The sequence below is a fragment of the Leopardus geoffroyi genome, chromosome E1 (assembly GCF_018350155.1).
Source record: "Leopardus geoffroyi isolate Oge1 chromosome E1, O.geoffroyi_Oge1_pat1.0, whole genome shotgun sequence".
Classification (NCBI taxonomy): Eukaryota; Metazoa; Chordata; class Mammalia; order Carnivora; family Felidae; genus Leopardus; species Leopardus geoffroyi.
In genome coordinates this window covers 29,625,746-29,653,225 of record NC_059330.1, presented here as the reverse complement: position 1 = coordinate 29,653,225, position 27,480 = coordinate 29,625,746, and the positions used below count along the sequence as shown (strand labels likewise).

The following is a 27,480-nucleotide window of genomic DNA, read 5'->3' as shown; positions in this document are numbered from 1 at the left end:
CACAGCAGCTTTAGGGACAGTCACCAAAACATCTTGGAAAAAAATACTGCTCTGAAATTAGACTCTCTCTCCTCTAGATGGGTGATCTTTGGCAAGTTACTGAATATTATGTTGGGAGAAATTAGATGCATCGCTTCTTCAAATCCATAGGCTAATCCTATAGTATTCATAGCTGGCATCTGAGTACCTATTTCCTCATCTAGAATGGGACCACCAGCCCAGGCAAAGTGAGGCAAAGACTTAGTCCCTGGTGGCTACTTTTGCCCAGAACCTTTTCTCATCTCCCCTCTTGTCTCTCACTCCTGGAATAAACTGTATAGTTTAGAGTTCCCACATCAGACAATTATCTGATTTCAAGTAAGAAGAAATACAGCCACATTTTACGTGGCTATGTGTAGATTATGTTTTATAAAGAAAACTGAAATTTACTGGATGTGGTACAGTATTTTTCTATTGTACTGCATCGTTCGGAAAGGTCATGCCCTCCTAGTTTGACATCATGACCCTTCTAGTAGGCTGCTAGTCACAGTTCAAAAAACACTACTCCAGAGGGAAAGGGGGACTCATAAACTGATTATAAACTGAAGAAAACACTCCCTGAGGTCAACACTTGTCTTTGGTCTAGTCAATGTTTATTAATTATCTTTTTAAATTGAGGTGTAATTGACATACAACATGAGTTTCAAGTGTACAACATAATGACCTGGTATTTGTATACACTCCCTGCAAAATGATAACCACAATAAATCCAGTTAACATCTATCACCATGCATAGTCACAAAAAACTTTATGTGATGAGAACTTTTAAGATCTGTCCTCCTAGAGGGGCGCCTGGGTGGCTCAGTCAGTTGAGCATCTGACCAGCTCAGGTCGTGATCTCACAGTCCGAGGATTCGAGCCCCACATCAGGCTCTGTGCTGACAGCTCAGAACCTGAAGCCTGCTTCGGATTCTGTGTCTCCCTCTCTCTCTCTGCCCCTCCCCCATTCATGCCGTCCCTCTGTCTCAAAAATAAACATTAAAAAAGAATTTTTTTAAATAATAAAAAAAAAAGATCTGCTCTCCTAGAACTTCCAAATATGTAATGTAGTATTATTAACTATAGTCACCATGCTGTATATTACATCCCCATGACATGTAATGGAAGCTTATACTTTTTACCTCTGCCTTTGCCCATTTTGCCCATCCCTCACCTGCTCCCCCCCCCATCACTGGCAACCACCAATCTGTCCTCCATATCTGAGTTCGTTTTGAGTGGGGGGTTGCTTAGATTCCACATGTAAATGAGATCACACAGTATCTCTTTCTGACTTATTTCACTTATCATAGTGCCCTCAAGGTCCATCCATGTTGTCTGAAATGGCAAGATTTCATTCCTTTTTATGGCTGAAGAAGAAGTGCATGTACATATACATTTTCTTTATCCATTCATTCATTGATGGACACTTGTTTCCGTATCTTGACTATTGTAAACAATGCTGCAATGAATACAGGGGTGCATACTGTTCCCCATAGTGGCTGTACCAATTTATATTCCCACCAACAGTGGATTCCCTTTTCTCCACATCCTCACCAACATTTGTTATTTCTGGTCTTTTTGAGAATATCCATTCTAACAGGTGTAAGGTGGTGTTTCATTGTAGTTTTGATTTGCATTTCTGTGATGATGAATGATGTTGAGCATTTATTCATACACCTGTTGGTACTTACTAGTTAACTTAATTTGTTTTCCAAACCCTAGAAAGAAAGTGTGCTGTGCAAGGGACGCCTGGGTGGTTCAGTCGGTTAAGCACCCGACTTCAGCTCAGATCATGATCTCAGAGTTAAGAAGTCTGAGCCCTACTTCGGGCTCTGTGCTGACAGCTCGGAGCCTGAAGCCTGCTTCAGATTCTGTGTCTCCCTCTCTCTCTGCCCCTCTCCTGCTTACTCTCTCAAAAATAAACATTAAAAAAAAAAAAAAAAAGTGTGCCACACAAGAACTTCCCCAGTGCCAAGATCCACCATCCATTTTGATCTCACTCTTTCTGGAGTAATACTTTTCATTGCAAATCAATAAATCCACATTTGATACACATAAATGTTATCCAGGTTAAAACTGGACAGCATCACTGGCCCAACAGCTCCTAGATCTGATGAATTTTGTTGGTATCTCTCGCCTCATTGTGAAATAAGACACCAATACTCAACTCATGGAAGTTTAGTTCAATATGATTTTATTTAGAAATTTGCAAAGCTGAAGGAGGAACCCGATGTTTTGTTAAAAGAAAGCAATTTTCACAGTATATATTTAGCCATTTTAGCTCTGTTTTGAATAATAACAGAAAAGGAAGTTTCTGTTCAGTCCTCACTTCACACTCAGCCAGGTGCTTGAGATCTTGTAGAAAGATAACACATTCCCTGGGCCGAACTCCTAGGAAATCCTCTCACCCAGGTGGACCACCCGTTTGTCCCCAGGCAAATACACGAGATCTTATTTTCACTGTTCTACACGAGGTTCTGAAAATCCTTAATTTTAAAGTTGAGAAAATGTGAAAGGATTCCTTAACTCATTGCCTGCAACAAACCCACCTACTTTTTAATTCTTGACAGTTACAAGTATAAAATACTTGAAATGTATAAGATGCTCCACATGTAATGGAACAACTTGAATATTAAAAAATTCGGTCAAGTAACATGCTTTCATGTCTTAAAATGTTACTTAATACAACGTTACTGAAACAAGATATGCAGCATTTTCTTGTACTTGGTGTTATAAACTCCTACTGACGATGGCTACTTGATGGTCAAAAAATAAATTAAAAAAAAGAGAAGAAACCATATACGCTGATATATAACAATGCCTGGAGGGAATGTCATGTTTTAAATTTTGTTACTGAAATTAAGCCTGGAAGAAGGAAAAAAAAAAGGTCTACAAAAGCAACACCCATGTTATTTTAAATGATGAGGTAGATTTTTTTCCTATGCAGTAAAGTGAACAAAAAAACGCATACAACTTTCAAATCTTTAAAAAAAAAAAAAACAAGTTCAGGTTATAGTCCCTTTCACAAACAAGACATTTGTAGACTAGGAGGTGGAGAGGTCATCCTCGAGCAGGCTCTGTACTTGGTATGGTACTCGGAGGTTCAACGATCAGTCTTGGATCGATCAACTCTCTCCAAAAAACGGTGATCTGAGGAAAGACACAAAACATTTGGTTTAGAGGCTTCATTTTGAGGTCATCTAGGTTTTAGTCGATTAAAAACTTCAGTCAAGTATATTTCCATTTGTGCAGAATGGTTGAAGACCTGGAATGATGTGAGTCCCAGTAAGCTGAGTTCAATTAGGGCAGAAGAACTTGTTTACCTAGAAGGCAACTACACTTTACCTTAAACACATTTTACCCTTCTTTCATTTGGAGCAGGGGGTGGGGTGGGGCGCAGGGCGGTCGTTACAAAGGGGTCAGGGAGGTTTGCCCAACAAGACCCTGTGGCTAGGCGGCCCATGCACTCTTCCCGGGACTGCTGATGTTCCTCTGCGCAGCTCTACGGTCGCTCTCCTGTGCTGCCTAAAACCAGGAGCTGCTTCGCATCTCACCAAGAGCAGCCAATGGGAACACTCGGCCCGTGTGGACGAATCACGAGGGCCATCTAGTGTCAAGGAGAGGTAATTACAGGCTCTGCTTCAGGCCCCGGTTTAATAGGCATAGAGAGGGGAAACTTCCAAGGTTTAATTTTCCAATGTAGTTTCCAAGAATACATTTCAACAAAAAAGCGCAGAGGCATACGTTGCCAATAAAGAAGTACAGGAGATGTGGCCAAATCTGCTGATCCTACCACAGACCCTAAAAATGTGTTTTGGGAATAAATCCCTAAGAGTGTCATCTATCCTAAAGACAAAGCAAAACACAGTCCGGTTAGGGTTTCTACAAGTTTACATTTCAGGTAAAATGTGAGTCTGCAATACTGAAAGCTACAGAATAATATCCATAACCTTTCAAATATAAACACCTTAAGAGGAAGCATTTTCTTTTTTTTTTTTTTTCTTTTTTTTTTATTTTTAAAAATTTTTTTTTTCAACATTTATTTATTTTTGGGACAGAGAGAGACAGAGCATGAACGGGGGAGGGGCAGAGAGAGAGGGAGACACAGAATCGGAAACAGGCTCCAGGCTCTGAGCCATCAGCCCAGAGCCCGACGCGGGGCTCGAACTCACGGACCGCGAGATCGTGACCTGGCTGAAGTCGGACGCTTAACCGACTGCGCCACCCAGGCGCCCCGGAAGCATTTTCTTAAATATAAATGCTAGTTAGTTTGATGCTAGCATAGCCTCATGAGCCAGCATTGCCAGCAACTCTGGAAGTCTGGCTGCCTAAAAGCTAAACCATATACTTCTTAAAAGGGCAATTTAAGGATTTAAATGGAAGTCAAAAGACAGAATCATCATTTTCATGTCATTTTTCAAAACATCTAAGCTGGCATCAGTCAGAATCACGGTAATATTTGGGAGGTAGTAATGACTGCAAAGAGACACGATGGAGATTTCCAGGGGAGGCTGTTACTATCCCATTTCTTTTATCTAGGTGCTGGTGACACAGGTATGTTCATCTGTGATAATCGTTCAAGCTGTATACATATGTATAATTTTCTCAATGTATATATCAATAAAGGTTTTTAAATACACTGTTCTTTTCTACTGAAACCCTTATGCAATTAAGATTTTATACAACTCTATAATCTTAAATAAGACTTTGTTATTCGTGAATCTTGTCCTGTAGGATCTTTGAGATCCGAGACGGTACCCTAACTTTGCACTGGGCACTGAACTCGCCACCCTGTAGGCAGACCAGAGATCCTAGGGCCTAGATCTTTTACGACTTTAATACAGGCAGTTCAGGCGGCTGCGATGTCACCTTCCAGACCACCAGCAACCAGTCGAGAGAGAATGGACGACCGAGCAATCCCAAGAAGAGAAGCGCGCCTACCCTCTTCTCCTGCGTCACAGCGTACTCCACTACCTCAGTTCCATTTTCGTTGTGATAAACCAAATCAAATTTCCCAGGTTCTTTCATGGCTGAAACCAGACGGTAGGAAGGAGAGACAGTAAGTCATTTCCCGGTAGTGAAAATGTTCCTCTACAGGGAATTTATATCATTAGAAAAACAACCACAAACAAATTGTCCATTGATGTGGAGGCTGGGTACGCACATGAAAGCATGGAGTGTTCAGTGGCAGGAGACCCTCGGAAACACCCTGTAACAGCAGACGGGAGCCCCTGGGCCATTTGCCAGAGACCATCTTTCCTTCGTCAAAAAGAAATGAGCTCCATACACTGTAATTAGTACTCCCAGAAAAGAATGTGTGACCATTAGGTAACCCAACAGATACAGGACCTGTTTCAGCAGGTTAACGTGATATGAATTCTGCAAAATTTGTGTATTTTGCTCCGTCCTCAGAAATTAAACGTGCTTACTACTTGGTAATACAGCAATCCTCGCGTTGCATGGTAGTGTGGGACCATAAAAATGACCATCCAGGCTGACATCATGCAAAACTATCTGAATAATCAATGGAAAAATTATGATTGTCTCATGACCTTTAAAAACTATAAGAACATTAAAATTACTGTACAGAGAGATGAAAAATAGTAAAACTAGCATTTATGTAGTACACTGTAATCTGAGACATCAAAAAGACCGAGAACTAGTGTTCTATTTCTTTGTAAGAAACTTATCAGGTGAAAGAAAAGAAAAAGGAAAAGGAAACTTATCAAGGGTGGCTTGAACAGTGCTTGCCTTCCTGTCGCATAACAACAACACAGAGAATCTTTACACTTTACGGAACTTGCAGACACCTTTCTAAGCGTGGATCAGCTTTCAGTATTTTTTCCTTTGAGATCTTGACATCATCGTGAAATAACTCTTGGAGCTTCTTTGTTTCTGTTTTGCAATTGTGTGATGTTTTTGCTGATGCCACCTCCGGGACCTCTTTATCCCTGTCATCACCACTACCTTCTTCCTTTATGTCAAGCTCACATAAACTGCAGTTCCAACATCCCCACGGTTAGCGGTTTCTTCTAACTCCACAAGTTTAAACTTCACTTGGGTGTCACCTCCAGAACTATCACTTTTTGTTTCTTTGTTGTACTTTCATCTCTGTCGACCAATTCCCTACCTCCATTATCCATTTTTGTAAGATGCCCTGTGGGTCTATCACTGAGATTGTACAAGGAGACAGCACAGCCTCATGCGATGCTGCGTGTATGGGAACTGAGTAACAGGTGCACGGTGACTTATCACCAGGAGACTTGGAAGGACATGACATGACTGGTCACCGATCATGATGGGCATCTGTTATTTACGTAGCAATCTGTGGACTGAAGAATTAGTAGAACTTTGTGCCACTAGTCAGTTAACAGGTAACATATCTAATGTCTTTGGGAACCGGTGTTATTTAACTAAACCATGGTAACTAAAGTTCCTATATATCAGAACCATGCAAAGCGAGGACTATGTATTTCCACCAGTGAGCAGATAAAAGACACTTCTTGATGCCCCAAAGAAGAAAAGTTCTAATTGGATGTTATCACTGTCAATCACCTGACAAGCAGTGATCAGGCTGTGTCGTGGAATCTGACCATGGACAAATTTCTTTGCCCACCATTCCTAGGAAGAGAGATTTCCTCAAATAAAACCTAATGAGAAGAAAGCTGGAAAACCAATTTAAGTTATATCTAATCATTTACTTAACATTATAAAGGGACTTCGTTGGAAAACCATGTTAACTGATTACTGTGTACGGGAGTTTTGAATCTTTTACTCATTACATTATTTAAACACAAAGAGAATATAATTAATTGCCTTCGGGTCTGCTAAAGAAAAAGGGTCTCCCCTGATCTGTGGCCAGGGACCCCTACAACACAACCCAAGTGAAGCCACATACAGTAAAAGCTCTCTTATTCTCAGATTTTAGAACCAATAATGGGTGAGATGAATCAGGGATAAAGCAGGGAGCCATTTAAAACGATGTGTGAGAGTGTGCACGCACATATACTTTAGACATTCTATTTTGACTTAACACACTGAAGTATGCTCATTTGCCAATCTTTGGAGATAGACCTGAGAAGGTCTTAGGAGCCCACTGACTAGAGTTCTCTTTCTTTCATAAACCACATACTTAATGTATATCTGCAATTTCTACAATTTCCAGTTCTGAGTTCTTCTAAAGGGATACAAAAATGCAAACACTAGCAAGGCAGCCTGAGTTCAGAATCTTCCTAGATTTTTACCAGATTCCTCCCAATCTCCACTTGATTTTAGCCAAAAGGCCGAGAAGCGATTCCTCCCAATCTCAAAGCAGATCCACCCACACGATTGAATAGTAAATTTCTTAGTTATACTCCTGGGTCGGCATTCAACTTGGGTTTCACAGAAATAATTCTTTTTGCAATCAATGTTCATTAGTTTATGCAGTTTTTATGAAACTGCATAATCACAGGAATAAGAACAACTTGCCTAACAGCTTTGTAAACAGATCCAACAATCCATAGTGGACACACACCTCCACTAGGGGGAGCTCGGGTCTCCTGGGCTGCTCTGTGCGGACAGGGATAGTGGACAGTTAGTCCCAGAGGCCAAGCAAGAGAGCAGCTCCTGTGTGTAAAAGCTATTTAGAAACCAATGTAGATATAAAGAGACTAAATTTTCGAATTCTTTTCTACAAGACTCACCAGGTAAGGATGAAAGAATTTCTATATCTACTTGCTGGGTGTCTGGATTGTGGCTTAGTATTTTTCCTTCCTTTCAAAAATAAAAGTCCAAGTCAAAAACCAGCAGGTGAAACACTGGAATATACTAAAACCACTGAATTATACACTTTAAAATGGTTAAAATGGTAAATTTTACATTACATAAATTTTATCTCAATATGAAAACTTTTTTTCTTTAATAAATCAATATGTAGGAGAAATAAAACTCCCACACACCAAGCCAATATTTCCCCTGAATCTAAATCATTCCAGGGTCAGGTACCACACAACTAGGCACGGCCCCTATAGCCCAAAGTCTGCTAATTATTCAAACGAGCCAATCCTAAACTGCTTCCCCCATCCCGCCTGGCCTATCCCAAGGAAACCCCAATAAAGGCCCTGCCCGGGCTTTCTCTTCACTCCTGTCTCGGCCTCTGGATGACACCCTGGTGCTTTCCTCCGGGGTCCTGCATGGCGTGGCATTCCCCCTCCCTCGGGAAACATAAGTAATAAATTCTTCTTTCATTGCACTGACTTCTGTGGCATCACTCAGCCACCTTCATCAATTAAAATCCCACAGGTAGTACGTACACGTGAGACAGGGTCGAGCGTGGAGGAGACTACATCCTTTGAAGACAGATTTAACTTTTGAAGACAAGCTTCAGGAATAAAGCTAGTGATCAAGCTAGATAACAGCACTTGAGGTCAAGGCAAAAAAAAACTGGTACTGATTTTCACTTTCCAAATGGTTTTGAAAATCATTTCCAGAAAGTTCTAAATACCGGGAAAGTAAGAAAATAGCTTTCCAGGGTAAGAACTGTGATGACCAACATAGATTTAATATGCATTAAAAATAATCAGAATCAGGGTGTCTGGGAGGCTCAGTTGGTTGAGCGTCCAACTCTTGATTTCAGCTCAGGTTGTGATCCCACAGTCATGGGATCAAGCCCTGTATTAGGCTCTGTGCTGAGCGTGGATCCTGCTTAAGATTCTCCCCCAAGGCCCTTTTTATTCTGTCCCTCTCCCCCACTCATGCACTTTCTCTCTGAAATAAAAAACCAATAATGGGGCGCCTGGGTGGCTCAGTCGGTTGAGCGCCGACTTCAGCTCAGGTCATGATCTCACGGTTCATGAGTTCAAGCCCTGCTTTGGGCTCTGTGCTGACAGCTCAGAGCCTGGAGCCTGCTTCGGATTCTGTGTCTCCCTCTCTCTTGTCCCTCCCTCGCTCATGCTCTGTCTCTGTCTCTCAAAAATAAAATAAAAAACATTAAAAAAAATTTTAATAAAAAACCAATAATAAAAATAAAAAATAAAAAAATCAGTATCATCTAGAATCATAGTTTGTAGAGGTTGTAGAACATACCAATTCTATATTTCTATCTTGTAGTACATCACAGAATTAAAGTAATTATCTAGGGTAAGGTGATAAAACATCCTGGTTTGCCCAAGACAAGTCCATTTACATTTCCTTCCAGGATAATTATCAATATAATATTAACCCTTTTCATGCACAAGTATCCTGATTTAGATGACAAATTATATGTCACCTATATAAAGGGGTCAAGATGAAAAATGTGATAAAATACCAGTTACCCAGAACTGACCTACCTTCCAGCCTACTTTTGAGGAAAGGTTCTTACCAAGATTTTAAAAATCTTTCAAGGTTTAAAAAAAGTCTTCCAAGGTATCAACTCATTTTTTAAATGGACTTATATTCCGTATATTACATAAAAATTAAAAAATGTGCATTTTAACAAAGTTTTCTTTTTTTTTTTTTTTAATGTATTCATTTTTGAGAGAGAGACAGAGCACAAGCAGGAGAGGGGCAGAGGGAGAGGGAGACAGAATCCGAAGCAGGCTCCAGGCTCTGAGCTGTCAGCACAGAGCCCGACGCGGGGCTCAAACTCATGAACTGTGAGATCATGACCTGAGCCAAAGTCAGGCGCTCAACCGACTGAGCCACCCAGGCACCACTTTAACAAAGTTTTCAACAAAATTTTGAATGGATGAAAAAAGGAAGGGAACATGTAATTCTGTAATCCCACTGATGGGGTCAAACTTTTACTGAATTGTGATAAAGCTCATGCCAATGTGAAGTCCCATACACGTGTTAAATGAATAAATTACAGGGACAGTACTCGTGAATTACCTGTGGTGAAGAGATAATATAAAAGGGGCCATGTTAGACCATAAGAATCTGCAGTAATTCACAATTATATGAAAGAGATTCCTATGATGAAAGTAATCAAATTTTCTGGCTGAAAGCTATTTAGTATTTTCTTTCAAAGTTTAGGATCCTGGGAGAGTGGCATTCAAATAAGCTTGCTAAGCTGGTTGTCTAAGCTGGTTAGAAAAAAAAAAAAATGACTTTAAAAGAATTAAACTTGTCATTATTCTACATTCTTCCCCAGATGTAAGGAAATAACACTGGAGGCTCCACAGTGATACTGTTAAAAAGTTTACGTTTTGATAATGCTCCCATTTTCTACAACATTATTTACTGAAAAAAAATCAAAATTATCCATATTAGCAGTATTAAATATGACTTTAGCTTGTTTAATATACTGACACTTAGTTATTTTTAAATAAAAAGCCTTACCTTGTAGTCAGAGACATCAGGAGAATAATCGGATGTCAGCTCCAAAAGCTAAAAAAGAAGAAAGAGCCCACAAATACACAAGCCCCGCAGTTCCTCTCCCCTGCCCCCAAGAAAACATGCAGTGGCGGGGTGCCCACTCCACCATTCTGGGAGCCCTGCCATGACCTGCGGCGGGACAGAAGTTCCAGTGGGAGAGGATTCTTCGGTTTGGGGTGGAGAGGGGTTGGTGCTATGCAGAGCCTTTCTTAACTGAGCGCTTGCTAGGTTCCACACACCAAGCTCAGCCATTTTTATTCATTCAGAAAACCATAAGTAGGTACCTACTACATGCTAGGCACAAGAACAGGACAGATATGATCTGGAAAGGGTCTAGTACATACACATATATAATCCTGACCTGCCAATGAGTAAGTTTATTTGGAGGGAGAAGAATCTTTTTGGTGGTAATTGTTGTTTTAAAATGTACCTTAAATGCAATCTTTTCTCCAACTTGTGGGGCAGCTGCTAACAGCGGTAACAAACTGTAGTCCTTGTGTGTCTCTACCGGATTCTGAAAGACAGCATGAGTCACGTGACTTTGTTACTGGTGACAAAAGTGAAGCCGTGACATCAACTGCAGACACACCCCACGGGCCTAGCGGAAGAAGCGCACTCACGATAAATCATACTTGCCTGGATAATAGTAGAGGAGTTTGTTACCATTTCATTTAGTTGCTGGTGCTTCTGATACTCAGGGTTTCTATTTAACACAAAGGAAACAGCTTGCCCTCGGCCCCGGCCTCTCCCCCGCACACCCCGACCCCTAGCTCCCTTCCAAGAAAGAAGGTCCTCTCCTCTCCCGCAGCCTCTTCCCAAACTGGTGGGGAGAGTCACGTTGGGAGGGGGCCCGGGAGGAGCCTGTCTGGCACCGTTTGCGTCCGAGAGCTTCCACCCGGCAGCGTGTGGGGTCTGCGCGCACGGCCCCGGGCCCGGACAGCCTCTTCCTGCAAAGAGGCCTACAGGCTTTAAGAAACCCGCAGCACGCTCCGGGGTACTCTTCGACACCGTGCACTGGTCGTCCGACTCCGAGCTGGAGTCCGAACTGGAAGATGATGCTCTGGTCGTCTTGCACTTGACGGCCGCACAGGTGAAGCCAGTTTTGGCAGCCACTTTGTTTGCAGTCTTGTGTTTTGTCGAGGGCCCTTCCTTTGATAACTCAGCTGATGTTTTCTCTGAGGAATTTCTGACCTCCAAGAGGACATTGCTGACACCATCACTGGTGGACTCATGAGAAGACTCGGACTCTGAGGAGGAAATGGGGCTGTCTTTTGGACAGACGCCCGCGCCGCCTTTCCTTTTGGCTTTGACAAGGCTGTTCCTAGCAAGTGAACTTTTCAGAGGACCACAGTTCGAGATGGCCCAGTCCTTCACCGTCTGTGCTTTAGAAGACCTGGAGTTCTTGGTCTGCCTTTTAAGTTCACATTTCTCCTTCCTCTTTGGTGACTTTCTTTTGGTTTCTTCGTCATCACCATCCACTACACCACACATGGCTTTGTTTTTCCTCTTGCCCTTTTTCCTCATACTCTGATCTGTGGCAGCTTTAGGTTCTAGATCCAAGGTCTTCCCATTGCTACTGTTCTCTTGCCTCTTCCAATGTTTCTTTGAATTTCTGTAATCTAGTTCGGTTTCTTCACCCTCCTCCAACTTAAATGCCCTCTTCTTTGCTTTTCTGGGTAATAAATGACTATCGTCACCATTCTTGACTGTTACAGTATTCTCCGCAGTTTCTCTCTCTTCTAATTTAACTCTAGCAAGACAACAAGAGAGAAAGCTACAGTGAGTCATTCACAGGCATGTCTCTGGGACACAGTTAGATACCAGGATGGCCACACACTATACCTGTCATCAGTCAATGAAAAAATGTCAAGTAACTTCAGGACAAAAGACTCTTTTTGACAAAATGGTCTATATGGCATCCCTTAGAGTCAACTTTGAAGTGACAAGTTTTATTTACTGAATATCTACTGCATCCCAAGCATTTCCTAGACATTTTCTCTAATCAAATGCCACCATGAAGTAGGTATGCTTCATTTTAAGACAGATCACAGAATTACAGTTCAGATAAGTAACCCACCCAAAGTCCACAGCTAATAGGCAGCAAAGATGGGATTCAAACCTCAGTCTGTCTAACTTCAAAGTTCACAATCTCTCCACTCTATTATGCCGCCTACCCCAAATGGTGATACTGCAGAGTACCTACTCTTCTTTTTATTTTCTTTTTATTTTTTAAATGTTTATTTATTTTGAGAGAGAGAAGCATGCACGTGTGTGGAGTGGGGTAAGGAAACAAACCGTGGGATCATGACCTGAGCCAAAATCAAGAGTCGGACGTTTAACCAACTTAAATTGTATTAAAAATAAAAATTTTTGGGGCGCCTGGGTGGCGCAGTCGGTTGAGCGTCCGACTTCGGCCAGGTCACGATCTCGCGGTCTGTGAGTTCGAGCCCCGCGTCAGGCTCTGGGCTGATGGCTCAGAGCCTGGAGCCTGTTTCCGATTCTGTGTCTCCCTCTCTCTCTGCCCCTCCCCCGTTCATGCTCTGTCTCTCTCTGTCCCAAAAATAAATAAACGTTGAAAAAAAAAAATTAAAAAAAAAAAAAAATTAAAAAAAATAAATAAATAAAAATTTTTATTTTTAAATGTGGGCTGCTTTTTCTTAAAATCAGACTTCATTTTTATTTTGTTGAAATTTAGGAAAACCTTCTAACAAGTTATGTTCTCTGGGACAGTGACAGCCATCGCAAAATTCCATGACATTCTGTGATTATTAATTTTATGTGTCACCTTGACTGGGCCATGACAGCCCAGATATTTGGTTAAACATCATTCTGGGTTTGTCTGTGAGGATATTTCTAGATGAGATTAATATTTGAATGGGTAGACTAATGCCTTGGTGGCTCAGTCAGTTAAGCACCTGACTTCCACTCAGGTCATGATCTCACGGTTCATGGATTCAAGCTCCTCGTTGGGCTCTGTGCTCTGGGCTCAGAGTCTGGAGCCTGCTGCGGATTCTGTGTGGCCCTCTCTCTCTGCCCCTCCCCCACTCATGCTCTGTCTCCCTCTGTCTCAAAAATAAAAAAACATTAAAGAAAAAAATTTTTGAATGGGTACACTAAGTCCAGCAGATGGCCCACCCCAATGTGAGTGGGTCTGACTCGATCCATTAAAGGTCTGAACAGAATTCCCTCTCTCTGCCCAACTGTCTGAGCTGGGGCCTCAGCCTGCTCCTGCCTTCAGACTCATACTAGAGCTGGAACTTACACCATCGGCTCCCCTGGATCTCAGGCCTTTGGACTTGGACTGGAACTTTATCATCGGTTGTCTTAGGTCTCTGGCTTGCCAATTGTGAATCTTGGGACCGCTCAGCCTCTTTAATCTCATGAGCCAATTCCTTATAAAAGATTCATATCTCTATGTATTTATCATTTCCTATTGCTTCCGGTTCTCTGAAGAACCCTAACACACATTTCATCCAAAATGATTACAGTAAAGGAGCTCTGTTGCTCCATGGCCTGGCAACAGCTACCTTTAATATGTGCAGTCCAATGACAGAGAGCCCAGAGTGTCCCTAGTGTCAAGTTCATAGTGGGTGCTCAAAATCGTCTGCTAAAAACAGGCAATATACTTTTAATATGTTTATATCCAGCTATATATTTCATCAATTTTTTTTAGTAACCAGTGAAAGATGTATAATCATATTTGAAAATAAAGTATAATTGGTGAATAAGAATATATAAGCATTCTTTAAATTCTTTTAAGGGACTGTAATACCGGTGGATTTATCTCAGTGTGGCAGGTGAAAAAACCCTCAATTATTCTTCAGAATACACAGATACACAGACACATACAAAGCAAAGTCAAAGCTACTGATATCAGGATAAAGAGAGAAAAAAAAAGTATGAACGATCAGAGATTTAGATTATAAAAACACATCATCTTCTATTCCCAGGATGGACTTTAGCATCCAGCAGCAAGGAAGTGATTCTTAAATGGGCAAAAACTAGCTGGAAATCCTGTGACTCTAAGAACAACTGGGGAACTTGTAAGAATAATGGATTGTCCCTTGACATTCTTGATTAATTTGTTTTACTATGTAGCAATGCTATGATTCAAGTTTCAATTCTAAGGCAACCAATTAGGACTGAATTTTCCATCAAACTTTGAAAATGGTTGCAAGACTCTGTTCAGTCATTGCGGTTTATTAAATCACTGGAACCCGGCACCTGCTGCCTTTCAGAGGAGCCTGCAAGACCCTCATGCTTACAAAAGCAGCCCTTGGCATCACCCTACCCATTCTGAAGGCAGTGAATCTGTGGATTCTGATATGAAGGTATGACCTATGACTGCTGCCGCCTTATTCACTATCTGTGATTCCTGAGGAGAATCATTTCTCTTGGGAACATAATAAGGTTGAGGAACAAAATCCATCCAGAGAGTAAGAAATGGTTCACCTGGGTCTGCCAAGTTACCAACCAATTCCTTTCAGGGTATGCACTTTCCCTGGCAATGTCCTTCATTTCTCTACTTGGATCACAGACAACAAACATAGCTGTCCTTGTACAAAGAGAAGTGAATTACCTATGTAATTAGCAGTGAAAGAGATTTAATTCCAAGAAATTTCTAAAACAGACTCTCCAGTGTTCATGCAAACTCTGTAGGGCAAGCCAGGTGATACTATCAAAATGCAAGGCGCTCCTTTTTTTTTTTTTTTAAGATTTATTTATTTCAGTAATCTCGACACCCCCTGTGGGGCTTGAACTCAGACCCCGGGATCAAAAGTCACATGCTCTTTAGACTGAGCCAGCCACGTGCCCCAAGGTGCTTCCTTTAAATGTGCAATTTATTTTCTTTCTTTTAATGTTTACTTATGCGGGGGGGGGGGGGGGGGGGGGGGGGGGGGGGGATGGGCAGAGAGAGGGAGACAGAGTATCTGAAACTGGCTCTGTGCTGATAGCAGTGAGCCCGATGTGGTGCTCGAACTCACAAACCACAAGATCATGACCTAAGCCGAAGTCGGACGCTCAATTGACTGAGCCACCCAGGCGCCCCTAAATGTGCAACTTCACTTCTAGGATTCGATCACACAGAAATACAGGCACGTCCAACTGCATAGCCTGACCCCCACACCCACTGCGGGCCACCCACTTTTGGCCAAGGCCCAAGCGATTGGATTCAAATCCTTGTTCTGCCACTTTAAATTTTTAAAATAGTATCTCAACCTTTCTCATTTGTAAAAATGGGGATAGTAATAATAATTTTAATACTCAGATGAGCTATCATGTATATTTAGGGCAGTGCCAGACTCAGAGCAAGTACTATCCAAATGTTAACTCTAATTTTCGTTAATACAATAAATGTTGTTAGTCCTCCCAGGGCAGGAGTTAGTGGGCTTTAATGAATTTGTCCCATCAAACGGAGATGAAATTCAACAAGGAGAGTAAAAAGGTAGAGCTGGACTCTCTGTGGGTCCCCTCTGTTCCCTGCAGTCTCCCTCCCGTCTGGCTGTGGCATTATCACCTTCAGAGAGGTAAAGTTACTGGACCAAGGGAACACAACTGATGAGTCAAGATGCACACCCAGGGTTCTGACTCCCGACCTTGAATTCTTAATCACACTGCTGTCTTCCTTTTCACACAATACTGAAAAAAAAAGTAACTCCTATATTGTTGGTATAAAGACAGACCTGTGCAACTTTTCTGGAGGCTAATTTGACGGTACTTACCAAATTTTAAAATTTGACCAACAAGTACCTCTTCTGGGAATGCATCCGGCTGAATCACTGCCCAAGCACACACAGACATGCAAGAATGCTCACTACAGCAATGTTTACCAGTGGAAACCAGAAAACAACTACCATGGGGAGTGCCTGGCTGACTCAGTTGGTAGAACATGTGACTCTTGATCTCAGGGTTGTGAATTTGAGCCCCACGTAGAGATTACTTAAAAATAAAATCTTAAGAAACAAAAACAAAACAAAAAAAATGCCATGGTCGAAATGCTGGTGTCCCCACAAAATCCATGTTGAAATCCTAACCACCAATGTGATGGAATTAGGAAGTGGGGACTTTGGAAGCTGCTTAGGCCATGAGCGTGGACCCCTCATGAATCAGATTAGTGCTCGTACACAAGAGACCCCACAACACTTCCTAGTCCCGTCCACCACATGAGGACACAGTGAGAAGGTGCCATCTATGAACCAGAAAGCAAACCTCACTGGACACCAAATCTGCTGGCACCTTGATCTTGGACTCCCCAGTCTCTGAACTGTAAGAAATTAATTTCCGTTGCTTTATTTTTCAATTTATTTTTATTTTTTTTTAACATTTATTATTTAGTTTTGAGACAGAGGGAGACAGAGTATGAACAGAGGAGGGTCCGAGAGAGAGGGAGACACAGAATCTGAAACAGGCTCCAGGCTCTGACCTGTCAGCACAGAGCCCGATGCGGGGCTCGAACTCACGGACAGCAAGATCATGACCTGAGCCGAAGTCGGACGCTTAACCGACTGAGCCACCCAGGCGCCCCTTTAATTTATTTTTTAAATTTTTTAATGTTTATTTATTTTTGAGAGAGAGACAGGGACAGAGTGTGAGCAGGGAAGGGGCAGAGAGAGAGGGAGACACAGAATCCAAAGCAGGCTTCAGGCTCTGAGCTGTCAGCACAGAGCCCTACTCGGGGCTCAAACTCACAAACCTCAGGATCATGACCTGAGCTGAAGTAGGACACTTAGCTGACTGAGCCACCCGGGTGCCAATTTCTGTTGTTTATAAGCTACCCAGATTATGGTATTTTTATTATAACAGCCCAAATGAACTAAGATAACAACCTAAAATGTCCATTAGTAAGAAATTGGTTAAATAAATTTAAGGCATGTAAAAGAATACTATGTGGCATTTAAGAAACATTGTTTTTATATTTATTTATTTTTGAGAGACAGAGACAGAGCGTAAACAGGGGAGGGGCAGAAAGAGAAAGAGACACAGAATCCGAAGCAGGCTCCAGGCTCTGAGCTGTCAGCACAGAGCCTGACCTGGGGCTCAAACCCATGAACCGTGAGATCATGACCTGATCTGAAGTTGGACGCTCACCTGACTGAGCCGCCCAGGCACTCCTACTATGTGGCATTTAAAAAGAAGCATGTAGGGGCACCTGAGTGGCTCATAGGGTTCAGCATCCAACTCTTGATTTTGGCTCAGGTCATGATCCCAGGGTTGTGGGATTGAGCCCTGCGTCAGGCTCCACACTGAGCATGGAACCTGCTTAAGATTCTCTCTCTTTCTCTTTCTCTTTCTCTCTCTCTCTCTCTCTCTCTCTCTCTCTCTCTCCCCCCTTCTGCCCCTCTCCCCAGCTCATGCACTCTCTCTTTAAAACAAAAAAATAGGGGCGCCGGGGTGGCGCAGTCGGTTAAGCTTCCGACTTCAGCCAGGTCACAATCTCGCGGTCCGTGAGTTCGAGCCCCGCGTCAGGCTCTGGGCTGATGGCTCAGAGCCTGGAGCCTGTTTCCGATTCTGTGTCTCCCTCTCTCTCTGCCCCTCCCCCGTTCATGCTCTGTCTCTCTCTGTCCCAAAAATAAATAAACGTTGAAAAAAAAATTTTAAATAAAACAAAAAAATAAAATAAATTAAAAAAAAAATGATGTACATCACATACTATATACACTAAAATGAAAGATACCCAAGATATGTTAGACAAAAAAAGTGAGGTGCAGGGGTGCCTGGGTGGCTCAGTCAGTTGAGAGTCAGACTCTTAATTTTGGCTCAGGTCATGATCCCAGGGTCATGGGGTCAAGTCCTGCATCAAGATCTGCGCTCAGCACAGAACTTGCTTAAGATTCTCTCTCTCTCAGGGTGCCTGGGTGGCTCAGTCGGTTAAGCATCCAACTCTTGATTTCAGCTCAGGTCATGATCTCACGATTCATGAGTTCGAGCCCCTCAGGCTCCATGCTGGCAATGTGGAGCCTGCTTGGGATTCTCTCTCTCCCACTCTCTCTGCCTTTCCCCATCTCTCTCTCTCTCTCTCTCTCTCTCTCTCTGCCCCTCTCCCCCAATGGCACTCGCTCTGTCTCTCTTAAAAAAAAAAAAAAAAAAGTCAGGTGCAGGACAATATGTATATTATAATGGCATGTGTATTTAAAAAGTATATGTTTGCGTCTTCCTAGAAAAAATCCTGGAAGACAGACCCCAAACTTAACTGAGGATACTTCTAGAGAGTGGAGTAATACCGGAAAGAGTACGTGAGAAGATAAATAAGGGACTCTTTACCTTGAGCCATTTTAAAGTATAAATGTTTTTTCGTCTGTCAAAGCAGAAAAAGTCAGACTGCGGGCGCGTAAGAGAATGGGCCGTGAGGAAATGGCCGTGGCATACAAGTGAGGAGAAACCTCTGGGAAGCCTCATGGGATATCCACCACCTGGCTCACCTTTTCCCATTAGACTTTTCAGTACTCCCGGCAACCCCTCCAGAATCCTTCTGCGGCCAGACACATCTCTTCACCGAGTCAGGCTAGCTTTTGCCTCCACTAGTAATGGGCTACCCAACATTTCCATTTCCTACATGTCCTTCAAGATGCTGCGAAAGTCCCTGACCCCTTGTGTTTCACGAAGATCTCTCCCTTCTCCACTGTCTCCTGCGCTTAGCAACACAATCTAGTGTAATTATCCAGGCTGCCTGCCTGCATCACACAAGAAGGTAACATACAAAAACATGAAACTAGTTATCTTGGTCTACTCCAACAATATTAGGAACCTTTAAAAAAAAGAGACTAGGCTTTCTTCTGCAGCTCTGGAGAAAGGTGAATCTGTTGGGGGAAGACAGAAATGATGGAAAACAGGAAACCACAAAAACATACGAAATTTTTACAAATTGGGGCGCCTGGGTGGCTCAGTCGGTTGGGCGTCCGACTTCGGCTCAGGTCATGATCTCACAGTTCGTGGGTTCGAGCCCTGCGTCGGGCTCTGTGCTGACAGCTCAGAGCCTGGAGCCTGTTTCGGATTCTGTGTCTCCCTCTCTCTCTCTGCCCCTCCCCTGTTCACACTCTGTCTCTGTCTCAAGAATAAATAAACATTAAAAAAAATTTTTAAACAAAAATTTTTACAAATTCAATTTTTTTCCTAAGGTCTGCCCCATTAACCACTGAAGCCAGCTACAGAGATATTTCTTACCATACACAGTTATGCATTTGAAGTGTTCAGGAGGAATTCGGCCTGCCACTGTGCTATGTTTATTTCTTATAAGAGCCATCATCATTTGCTTTTGACATTGTTCACTTCATTATACAGAGTGTAATTCCCAGGTGATTCATTACTTGAGGTATAATGCACTGCAGTTAGTGAGCAGCAAGTTAGTAATTCATTAGGTCAGAAAGTAAACTTCACAGGAGGGGATACAGTCCTTACAACCGTAACATTTAAGCAGTTCCTGAATTGCACAAATAATGGAAAGCTATTTCAGTGAATAAAAAGGAAAAAGAACTCTTTTTGAAATTTTAACTATTTCAAATTGTCTTTAGAAACGACTAAACATTAGTAAATCACAGCATTCCATTTTTAAGAGAGACACACACACACAAAGATGTAGTAATCGTTCCGAACTGAATTCCCTGATGTTCTGAAGAAATCTCATGAATCTGACATGCTCTAAGGAAAGAATATTCAACAAAGAGCAAGCAGAGGAAGCAGCCTGGTTCAAAACTCTAGAACTTTTTCATTGTACCTGAAGTTTTAAAAAGAAGCCCTGAATAAATTAGTCTAAGATAAGAATCCAAACTGAAATGATCCTGTCTTACCATTTTATTGAGACAAATCAACCACACATGGGCAATTCATACCACAATGGCTCCTCGATACCCACCTCTGTGTCATTTTTAAATTTTATTTATTTGTTTATTTGGAGAGAGAGAGAGAGAGAGCGAGAGCAGGGAAAGGGCAAAGACAGAGGGAGAGAGAGAATCCCAAGTAGACTTTGCACTCTCAGCCCAGAGCCCTACTCAGAGCAGGACCTCACGACTGTAAGATCATGACTTGAGCCAAGATCAAGAGTCTGAGCTCAACTGACTAAGCCGCCCAGGCGCCCCCCTCAGTATCATTTTTTTTTTTTTTTTTGATTTCCAAAAGCATATTTAAAACTATTTTATTTTCCAATTCACAACCCAAAAGGTCCCAAACACCTACTTAAATGAACCATAAAATACCCAGGTGAGGCAAGAATGACACCGTAAGTCTCAGGAGATCTGGCAGGAGCTTACTAAGGCTGGACAAACTGCACGCTTGGAAGAGAACATGACTGTTCTATTTGCCTGGGCCCCCTGCACCTGACCTTGCCAGCCGCCAGGGGAAGGCCAGGTCTCATGCACATCCGCATCGGGCGCATGTAACACAGTGTCTGGCTAAGAACGCGCTTGCTAAATCAAGGTTGCAAGAAGCACGCGCCCGGCCCAGGCACCAGATCACTGTCTTCCCAGGTTTGTCCCACTAACCACTTGCCCCCGGAGCACTCCGGGAAGGATGCTCCTCCCAGTGCAGATTCCTGAGCCCCATCCCGGCCTAGACCAATCAGCATCCCCCCGGTGCACGAATGAGCAGCTTGACAGCCCCACCCTACGCCCACCCCCACTCCACACCCCTCACCCACGCGCGGCCTCCAGAGGCCCGAGGCGCCCCGGGCGTGCGCAGGCGCGTCCCCGGCCCACCGCCCACCCCGCCACCCCCAGCCCCGCGCCTCGCCCACCTGAGGCAGTCGTTGTCTCGTACCAGGCGCGCGCTCTCGGCTGGGGGCAGAAGCCCCCCCTCCAAGTAGAGGCCCAGGATGGCCCCAGAACTGAAGCCGAAGCGCTGGCGGATGAGACTAATGAGATCCGTGACCACTCGGCATCTGTTCAAGTCGACGAGAAGCCAAAAGGCCGTGCAGTGAGGGGTAGCTGGAGGCGGATAATCAAATTGAAGCCGTAGCCTAACCGTCTCGGAGGCCGCCATCTTGCCCGTTGCTCAACGGAAGCCGAGAGACACCACAGGGCTACCGAGAGGCGTGCTCGGCGGCCCGCCCCCTGGGGCCCTTTAACGTGTGCCCTCTATTGGCTGCCAGTGGCTACTGCAGGCTCCCGTGACCCGCAAGAACGCGGAGCGGGGTTGATTCGATTCAATTTTGCTCATCGCTGGGCTAGGGAAGGGCATAAGTGAAATAAATGCCTTCATTCCTTTCCCGCTGAGTTCTATGCAGGGTCGAAATTTAGGCAACTCTCTGGATAAACAAGCACTTCTCAGTCGTTGTCTTCTAAGATATTTGCTTATATATGGAAAAGAATTTCAAAAAAGCAGTTACTCCCAATACATTTGACAATTTTTTCGTTGGTAAAGAGTTGGAAAAGATGCGTTTCCTGGTATATTGTAAATATACGTTTAAAATAAAACCACTTGTCACTCCTTTACATGTGCCTAGTGGAATTGAAAGACCTTATTGGTGTAATAGCTACCACCATCCATATTTTATTTTTATTTTTTTAATGTTTATTTTTGAGAGACACAGAGCGCAAGTGGAGGAGGGGCAGAGAGAGAGGGAGACACAGAATCTGAGCTTCAGGCTCTGAGCTGTCAGCACAGAGCCCAACCTGGGGCTCGAACTCCTGAATCGCAAGATCATGACCTGAGCCTAAGTCAGATGCCCAACCGACTAAGCCACCCAGGTGCCCCATCCATATTTTAAAATATAAAAATAAGCCCCCTTATTAACCACTAGGTAAGTAAATCATAAAGTGTACATCATTCAAATTTCCATTCCATCCGTTCACATAGCATATTAATTCCTTTAGTTTTCATGACAAAGATATGAATTGTGAACTATTACTATTCCCATTTTGAAGATTAAAAAAAAAGGGTTTAGATTAAGTAACTAACCCAAGGTTGCTGGACTAGTAAATGCTAATATTTTGTAGTCAGTGGACACATTGAAAGAAAATTTTTTGGGAAATTTTATTTTCCTGTAACCCTAATGCTGTAGATCTTCTGATTGAGTTATTATTACTGTTACGAATGGTACACAACTGATCAAAATAGCATAAAACATCACACATTTTGGTACATAATTATTAAACAGGGAAAATAAAATGGACATGGAAACATCTATTAACGAAATGGAGCTGCCTTTTTTTTTTTTTATTTATTAGGTCAAGTGTTTCTGGATGCATATTGCTAAATGAGACAGGGCTCCACATTGATTCTAGATCGATTTTTTTGTTTTTATAGATGTAAAATCCTGAGAAAACTTGTTCATTTATATAAGTGGGTAAGACTAGAAGGGCTTGGGGCGCCTGGGTGGCTCAGTTGGCTGAACGTCTGACTTGGGCTCAGGTCATGATCTCACTGTTCTTGAGTTCGAGCCCTGCATAGGGCTCTCTGCTGTCAGCACAGAGCCTGCTTTGGATCCTCTCTCTGCCCCTCCCCGGCTCACACATGCATGCACTCTCTTTCCCCCTCTCAGAAATAATAAATAAATATTAAAAAAAAAAATAGAAGGCCTTATGTCATTGGCAATGTCAGCCAGTTGTTTAAACTCCTTCCAAGTTACATGCTAAAGTTTCCTAGAGATCTTCCTTTAAAAATTTTTTTCAGGGGTACCTGGGTGGCTCAAGCCATTAAATTAAGCATCCACCTTCGGTCAGGTCATGATTTCGCGGTTGTGAGTTTGAGCCCCGCGTCAGGCTCTGTGCTGACAGCTTCTCAGAGCCTGGAGCCTGCTCCAGATTCTGTTGTCTCCCTCTCTCTTTGCCCTTCCCCCACTCAAAGTCTCTCTCTCTCTCTCTCTTTCTGAAAAATAAAGAAAAACACTTAAAAAATGTATTTTCAGTACTCCATCAGCCAACAATTCAATTATGTTGCATAATGTTAAAAACAAAGAATTGGGAATCACCTGACATCCAAAAGGAGCGTTTGCCCAATCGCTAGAGTCATTCACTTTCTCAATATTTGGGACAGCTCCACTGAGACTTAAGGGATGACTACACCACTTAATCTTACATTTAGAGGTGCTTGGTTTATGGAGCTAAACGAGATGAAATGGGTAAAAAACGAGAATTGTAATCAAAGACTTGAATATTCATGGGTAGAGAGATGGTGGACGTTTGAACTGTTACAGATTTACTAGCAATTTAATTTGATAGTCGAAATCAATTATGTTTATAAGCACTCGTTTGACTGAATTGAAAGAGAGTATCAATATCTAAGAGAAAGGAGTTGATCCCAATAGAAAGAAGCCGTTTTCTCAAGGTCAGGGCATTACTAGATTTTATGTATCAATGATTGCTGCCTTGTCCATTATTTACTGTAGAATGCACTACAGTTTTCCCTAAAGTTAATCTAAATTTAATAAACCTGGTACAAACAAATAACCAAGTATAGTAGATGCCAGTAAGTCTACATAGATGGAGGCAGGAGAGAGAAAAAGATACTTTTACTTTGGAGAACAGAAACAGTGCCATCACATTCTCAGGCAATCAGCTTTAGGAAGAAGTTCAAATGGGGGCGCCTGGGTGGCTCAGTCTGTTGAGTGTCGAACTCTTGATTTCAGCTCGGATCATGACCTCACAGTTCTTGAGTTCGAGCCCCGTGTCAGGCTCTGTGGTGACAGAGCCAACTTGGGATCCTCTCTCTCTGTCCCTCCCTCTCTCTGTCTCCTACAAAATAAATAAATAAGTAAACATTAAAAAAAAAAGATTCACAGATGAAAAAGAAAAGATTAGTGAACTTGAAGACACAGTAATAGGAGCTATCTTAAATGAGACACAGAGGGGCACTTGTGGCTCAGTCGGTTAAGCATCAGGTCATGATCTCACAGCTTGTGGGTTCCATCCCCTTGTCAGGCTCTGTGCTGACAGCCCCAAGTTCAGAGCTTGTAACCTGGAGCCTGCTTTGCCTCTCCCCCGCTTTCACTCTGTCTCTCTCTCTCAAAAATAAATAAGCATCAAAAACTTTTTTTTTAATGCTGAAAGAAAAATACTGTGACCTTGAAACTCTTTACCCCGTGAAATTGTCTTTAAAAAATGAAAGTGAGTGGTGTCTGGGTGGTTCAGTGAGTTAAGTGTCTGACTTCAGCTCAGGTCAGGATCTCATGGTTCAGGAGTTTGAGCCCCACATCAAGCTGTCTGCTGGCACCACAGAGCCCACTTTGGTTGCTTTTTTTTTTTTTTTTAATTTTTTTAATGTTTATTTATTTTTGAGAGAGACAGAGAGAGAGAAAGTGCAAGAGGTGGTGGGACAGAGAGAGAGGGAGACACAGAATCCAAAGTAAGCTCCAGGCTCTGAGCTGTCAGCACAGAGCCCGACATGGGGCTCAAACTCACAAACCGTGAGATCATGACCTGAGCCAAAGTCGGACACTTAACCAACTGAGCCACCCAGGTACCCCAGCACAGAGCCCACTTGGGATCCTCTGGCTCCCTCTTTCTCTGCCCCTCTCTGGCTTGTGCTCCCTCTTTGTCTCTCTCTTTCTCTCTCATATATATATGAGATATATATATATATATATATATATTATATATAATAATATATATATTATTATATATATAATAAATAAATAAATAAATAAATAAATAAATGCAGAATCTTGGGGCGCCTGGGTGGCTCAGTTGGTTAATCGTCTGACTCTTGATTTTGGCTCAGGTCATGATCTCACAGGTTACTGGAATCTAGCCCTGCATTAGGCTCTGCACTGACAGCCCAGAGCCTGCTTGGGAGTCTCTCTTTCCCTTTCTCTCTGCCCCTCCCCCTGTCTCACTCTCTCTCTCTCTCTCTCTCTCTCTCTCTCAAAAGAAATAAACTTAAAAAGAAAAAAAAAGGAAGAAGTTCAAGTGAAGAAAAGAGGTGTATATTCTGATTCTCTTAAAACCACGCAGTCCTGTTTCACCTTAGAAACTGTTTGGGTAAAAAAAAAGAAAAAAGAAAAAAATCAGATATAAATCCAGAAGCCAGCTTAAAAAAAAGAAAAGAAAGTGTTTGGGTACTCTTCAGCACTTACTTGCCCCCAGTCTGAAGACTGCTGCTCCAAAAGTGAAAAGGTACTTAAGCAGCAGGTGGCTTTTAAGTCCTTGCATGACTATTCTTGTTTCCTTCCTGGAGATAGTCAAATGTCACCATTCCCTCTACTATGGGAACCAGGCGTGATGGCAAAGGGTTGACACTACACTGTAATTCTAAGAGTCAGATCTAACCTTAGCTATAATCCAATTGAATCTAATGTAATCTAAGAGTCTGAAACAAAGTATTAAATTATTTTAATAAGGCTGGGTCGTAGGTACCCAATTCTGTGTGCTTATCTGTATTTTGCCATGTTCGTGACTACAAAAATTTATAGAAAGGACCTATTCTTTTTTCAAATTACCCTTTAGAAGTTTCTAAACACTTGTCTAAATTATAAATTCAGATACCCTTTGACCTGGCAATTCCACATCTAGGCATTGATCCTACAGATAGACTAATACTATGTGCAAAGCCTCCTGCGTCATGTTTGCTGAAACGTTGTAAAAACAAACAACGAGAAACAAATAGTCATCGACGGGGATTTAATTGAATAAAATTAGTGTACGTCCGATGGTTGTATAGAACTCCGCTGTATCAAAATGTATTCAGTTCAACCCCTATTGAGGTAGTTCCAAATACATTGCCATGGAAATGTGCCTAGGATATAATGAAAGGGCAAGGAGCAGAGAAGTATGTATTTTATGTTTCTATTTGCTGTACTTTTTCAAATTAAGTTTTTTTAGTATGAGATAACTATAGAGTCACATGCTGTTGTAGAAAATAGTACAGGGAGATCCATGTGACCTTTGCCCCAGTGCTAACCAGGACATTGACATTGATACAATCAAAATACAGAGCAATTCCATCATCACAATGATCTTTCCTGTTGCTCTGTTACAGCCACTGCAAGGCTTTCCATTTCTATGATTTTGTCATTTCAAGAATGCTAGGGGCACCTGGGTGGCTCAGTTGGTTAAGCATCTGACTTCAGATCTCATGGTTCGTGAGTTCCGGCCCCAAGTCAAGGCTCTGTGCTGACACCTTGGAGCCTGGAGCCTGCTTCAGATTCTGTGTCTCCCTCTCTCTGCACCTCCCCTGCTCGCATTCTGTCTCTCTCTCTCAAAAATAAATAAACATTGAAAAAGAAATTAAAGAATGTTATAGGAGAGGGGCGCCTGGGTGGCTCAGTAGGTTAAGTGTCTGACTTTGGCTCAGGTCACCATCTCAGGGCTTGGCTCCTGAGTCTCCCTCTCTCTCTGCCCTTCCCACATTAGCACATGGCATGTACTTTCTCTCTCTCTCTCAAAAATAAATAATAAACATTTTTTGAAGAAGTATGTTATATGAGTGAAATCACAAAGTATGTAACCTTTTGGTGTTGGCTTCCATTTCCCCTCAGCAGAACTCTCTGGAGATTCATCCAGATTGTTGTGTGTGTCCACAGTTTGTTCCCTATTATGGTTGAATAGCATTCCATGGCATGGACGAACCAGTTGGTTTAACCATTTGGGTTGAAGGCCTGCTGGCTCTGTTCAAGGTCATTTGGGTCGTTTCTAGTTTGGGGCTATTACAAATAAAGCTCCTATAAACATTTATTTACAGATTTTTTTTTTTTAATTTTTTTTTCAACATTTATTTATTTTTGGGACAGAGAGAGACAGAGCATGAACGGGGGAGGGGCAGAGAGAGAGGGAGACACAGAATCGGAAACAGGCTCCAGGCTCTGAGCCATCAGCCCAGAGCCTGACGCGGGGCTCGAACTCACGGACCGCGAGATCGTGACCTGGCTGAAGTCGGACGTTTAACCGACTGCGCCACCCAGGCGCCCCTTTTTTTTTTTTTTTTTTAATTTTTTTTTTTTTAGATTTTTTTTTTTTTAATGGGAGCATAAGTCTTTATTTCTCTGGGATAAATGCCCAGGACTACAATTGCTGGGTCATATGATAGTTGCATGGTTAGTTTTTTAAGAAATTGCCCAACTTTTTCAGAGTAGCTGAACTATTTTGTATTCCCACTTGCAATGTATGAAGTGATTCAATGTCTCCATACCCTGGTCACCCTTTGGCATTGTTATGTTTTTCATTTCTGCCTTTCTGATAGATATGTAGTGGTTTCTCA

The 27,480-nt window shown here is 42.4% G+C and overlaps 1 protein-coding gene across 2 annotated transcripts; it reads right to left on the bottom strand.

The window, feature by feature from the left end:
• Positions 1 to 2,195: 2,195 nt before the first annotated feature.
• On the bottom strand, positions 2,196 to 21,364 carry COIL (coilin). 2 transcript variants are annotated; one of them, XM_045488296.1, is made up of 7 exons: positions 21,083 to 21,364; positions 10,993 to 12,106; positions 10,787 to 10,870; positions 10,321 to 10,368; positions 7,704 to 7,773; positions 4,960 to 5,048; positions 2,196 to 3,168 (listed from the first exon to the last, which is right to left on the bottom strand). In XM_045488296.1, the coding sequence occupies exons 1-7, from the start codon at positions 21,325 to 21,327 to the stop codon at positions 3,079 to 3,081; spliced, it is 1,740 nt and encodes a 579-aa protein (XP_045344252.1). In that variant the 5' UTR covers positions 21,328 to 21,364; the 3' UTR covers positions 2,196 to 3,078. The 2 variants fall into 2 exon arrangements, with proteins under 2 accessions (XP_045344252.1, XP_045344253.1); XM_045488297.1 differs by lacking the exon at positions 4,960 to 5,048.
• Positions 21,365 to 27,480: the final 6,116 nt, after the last annotated feature.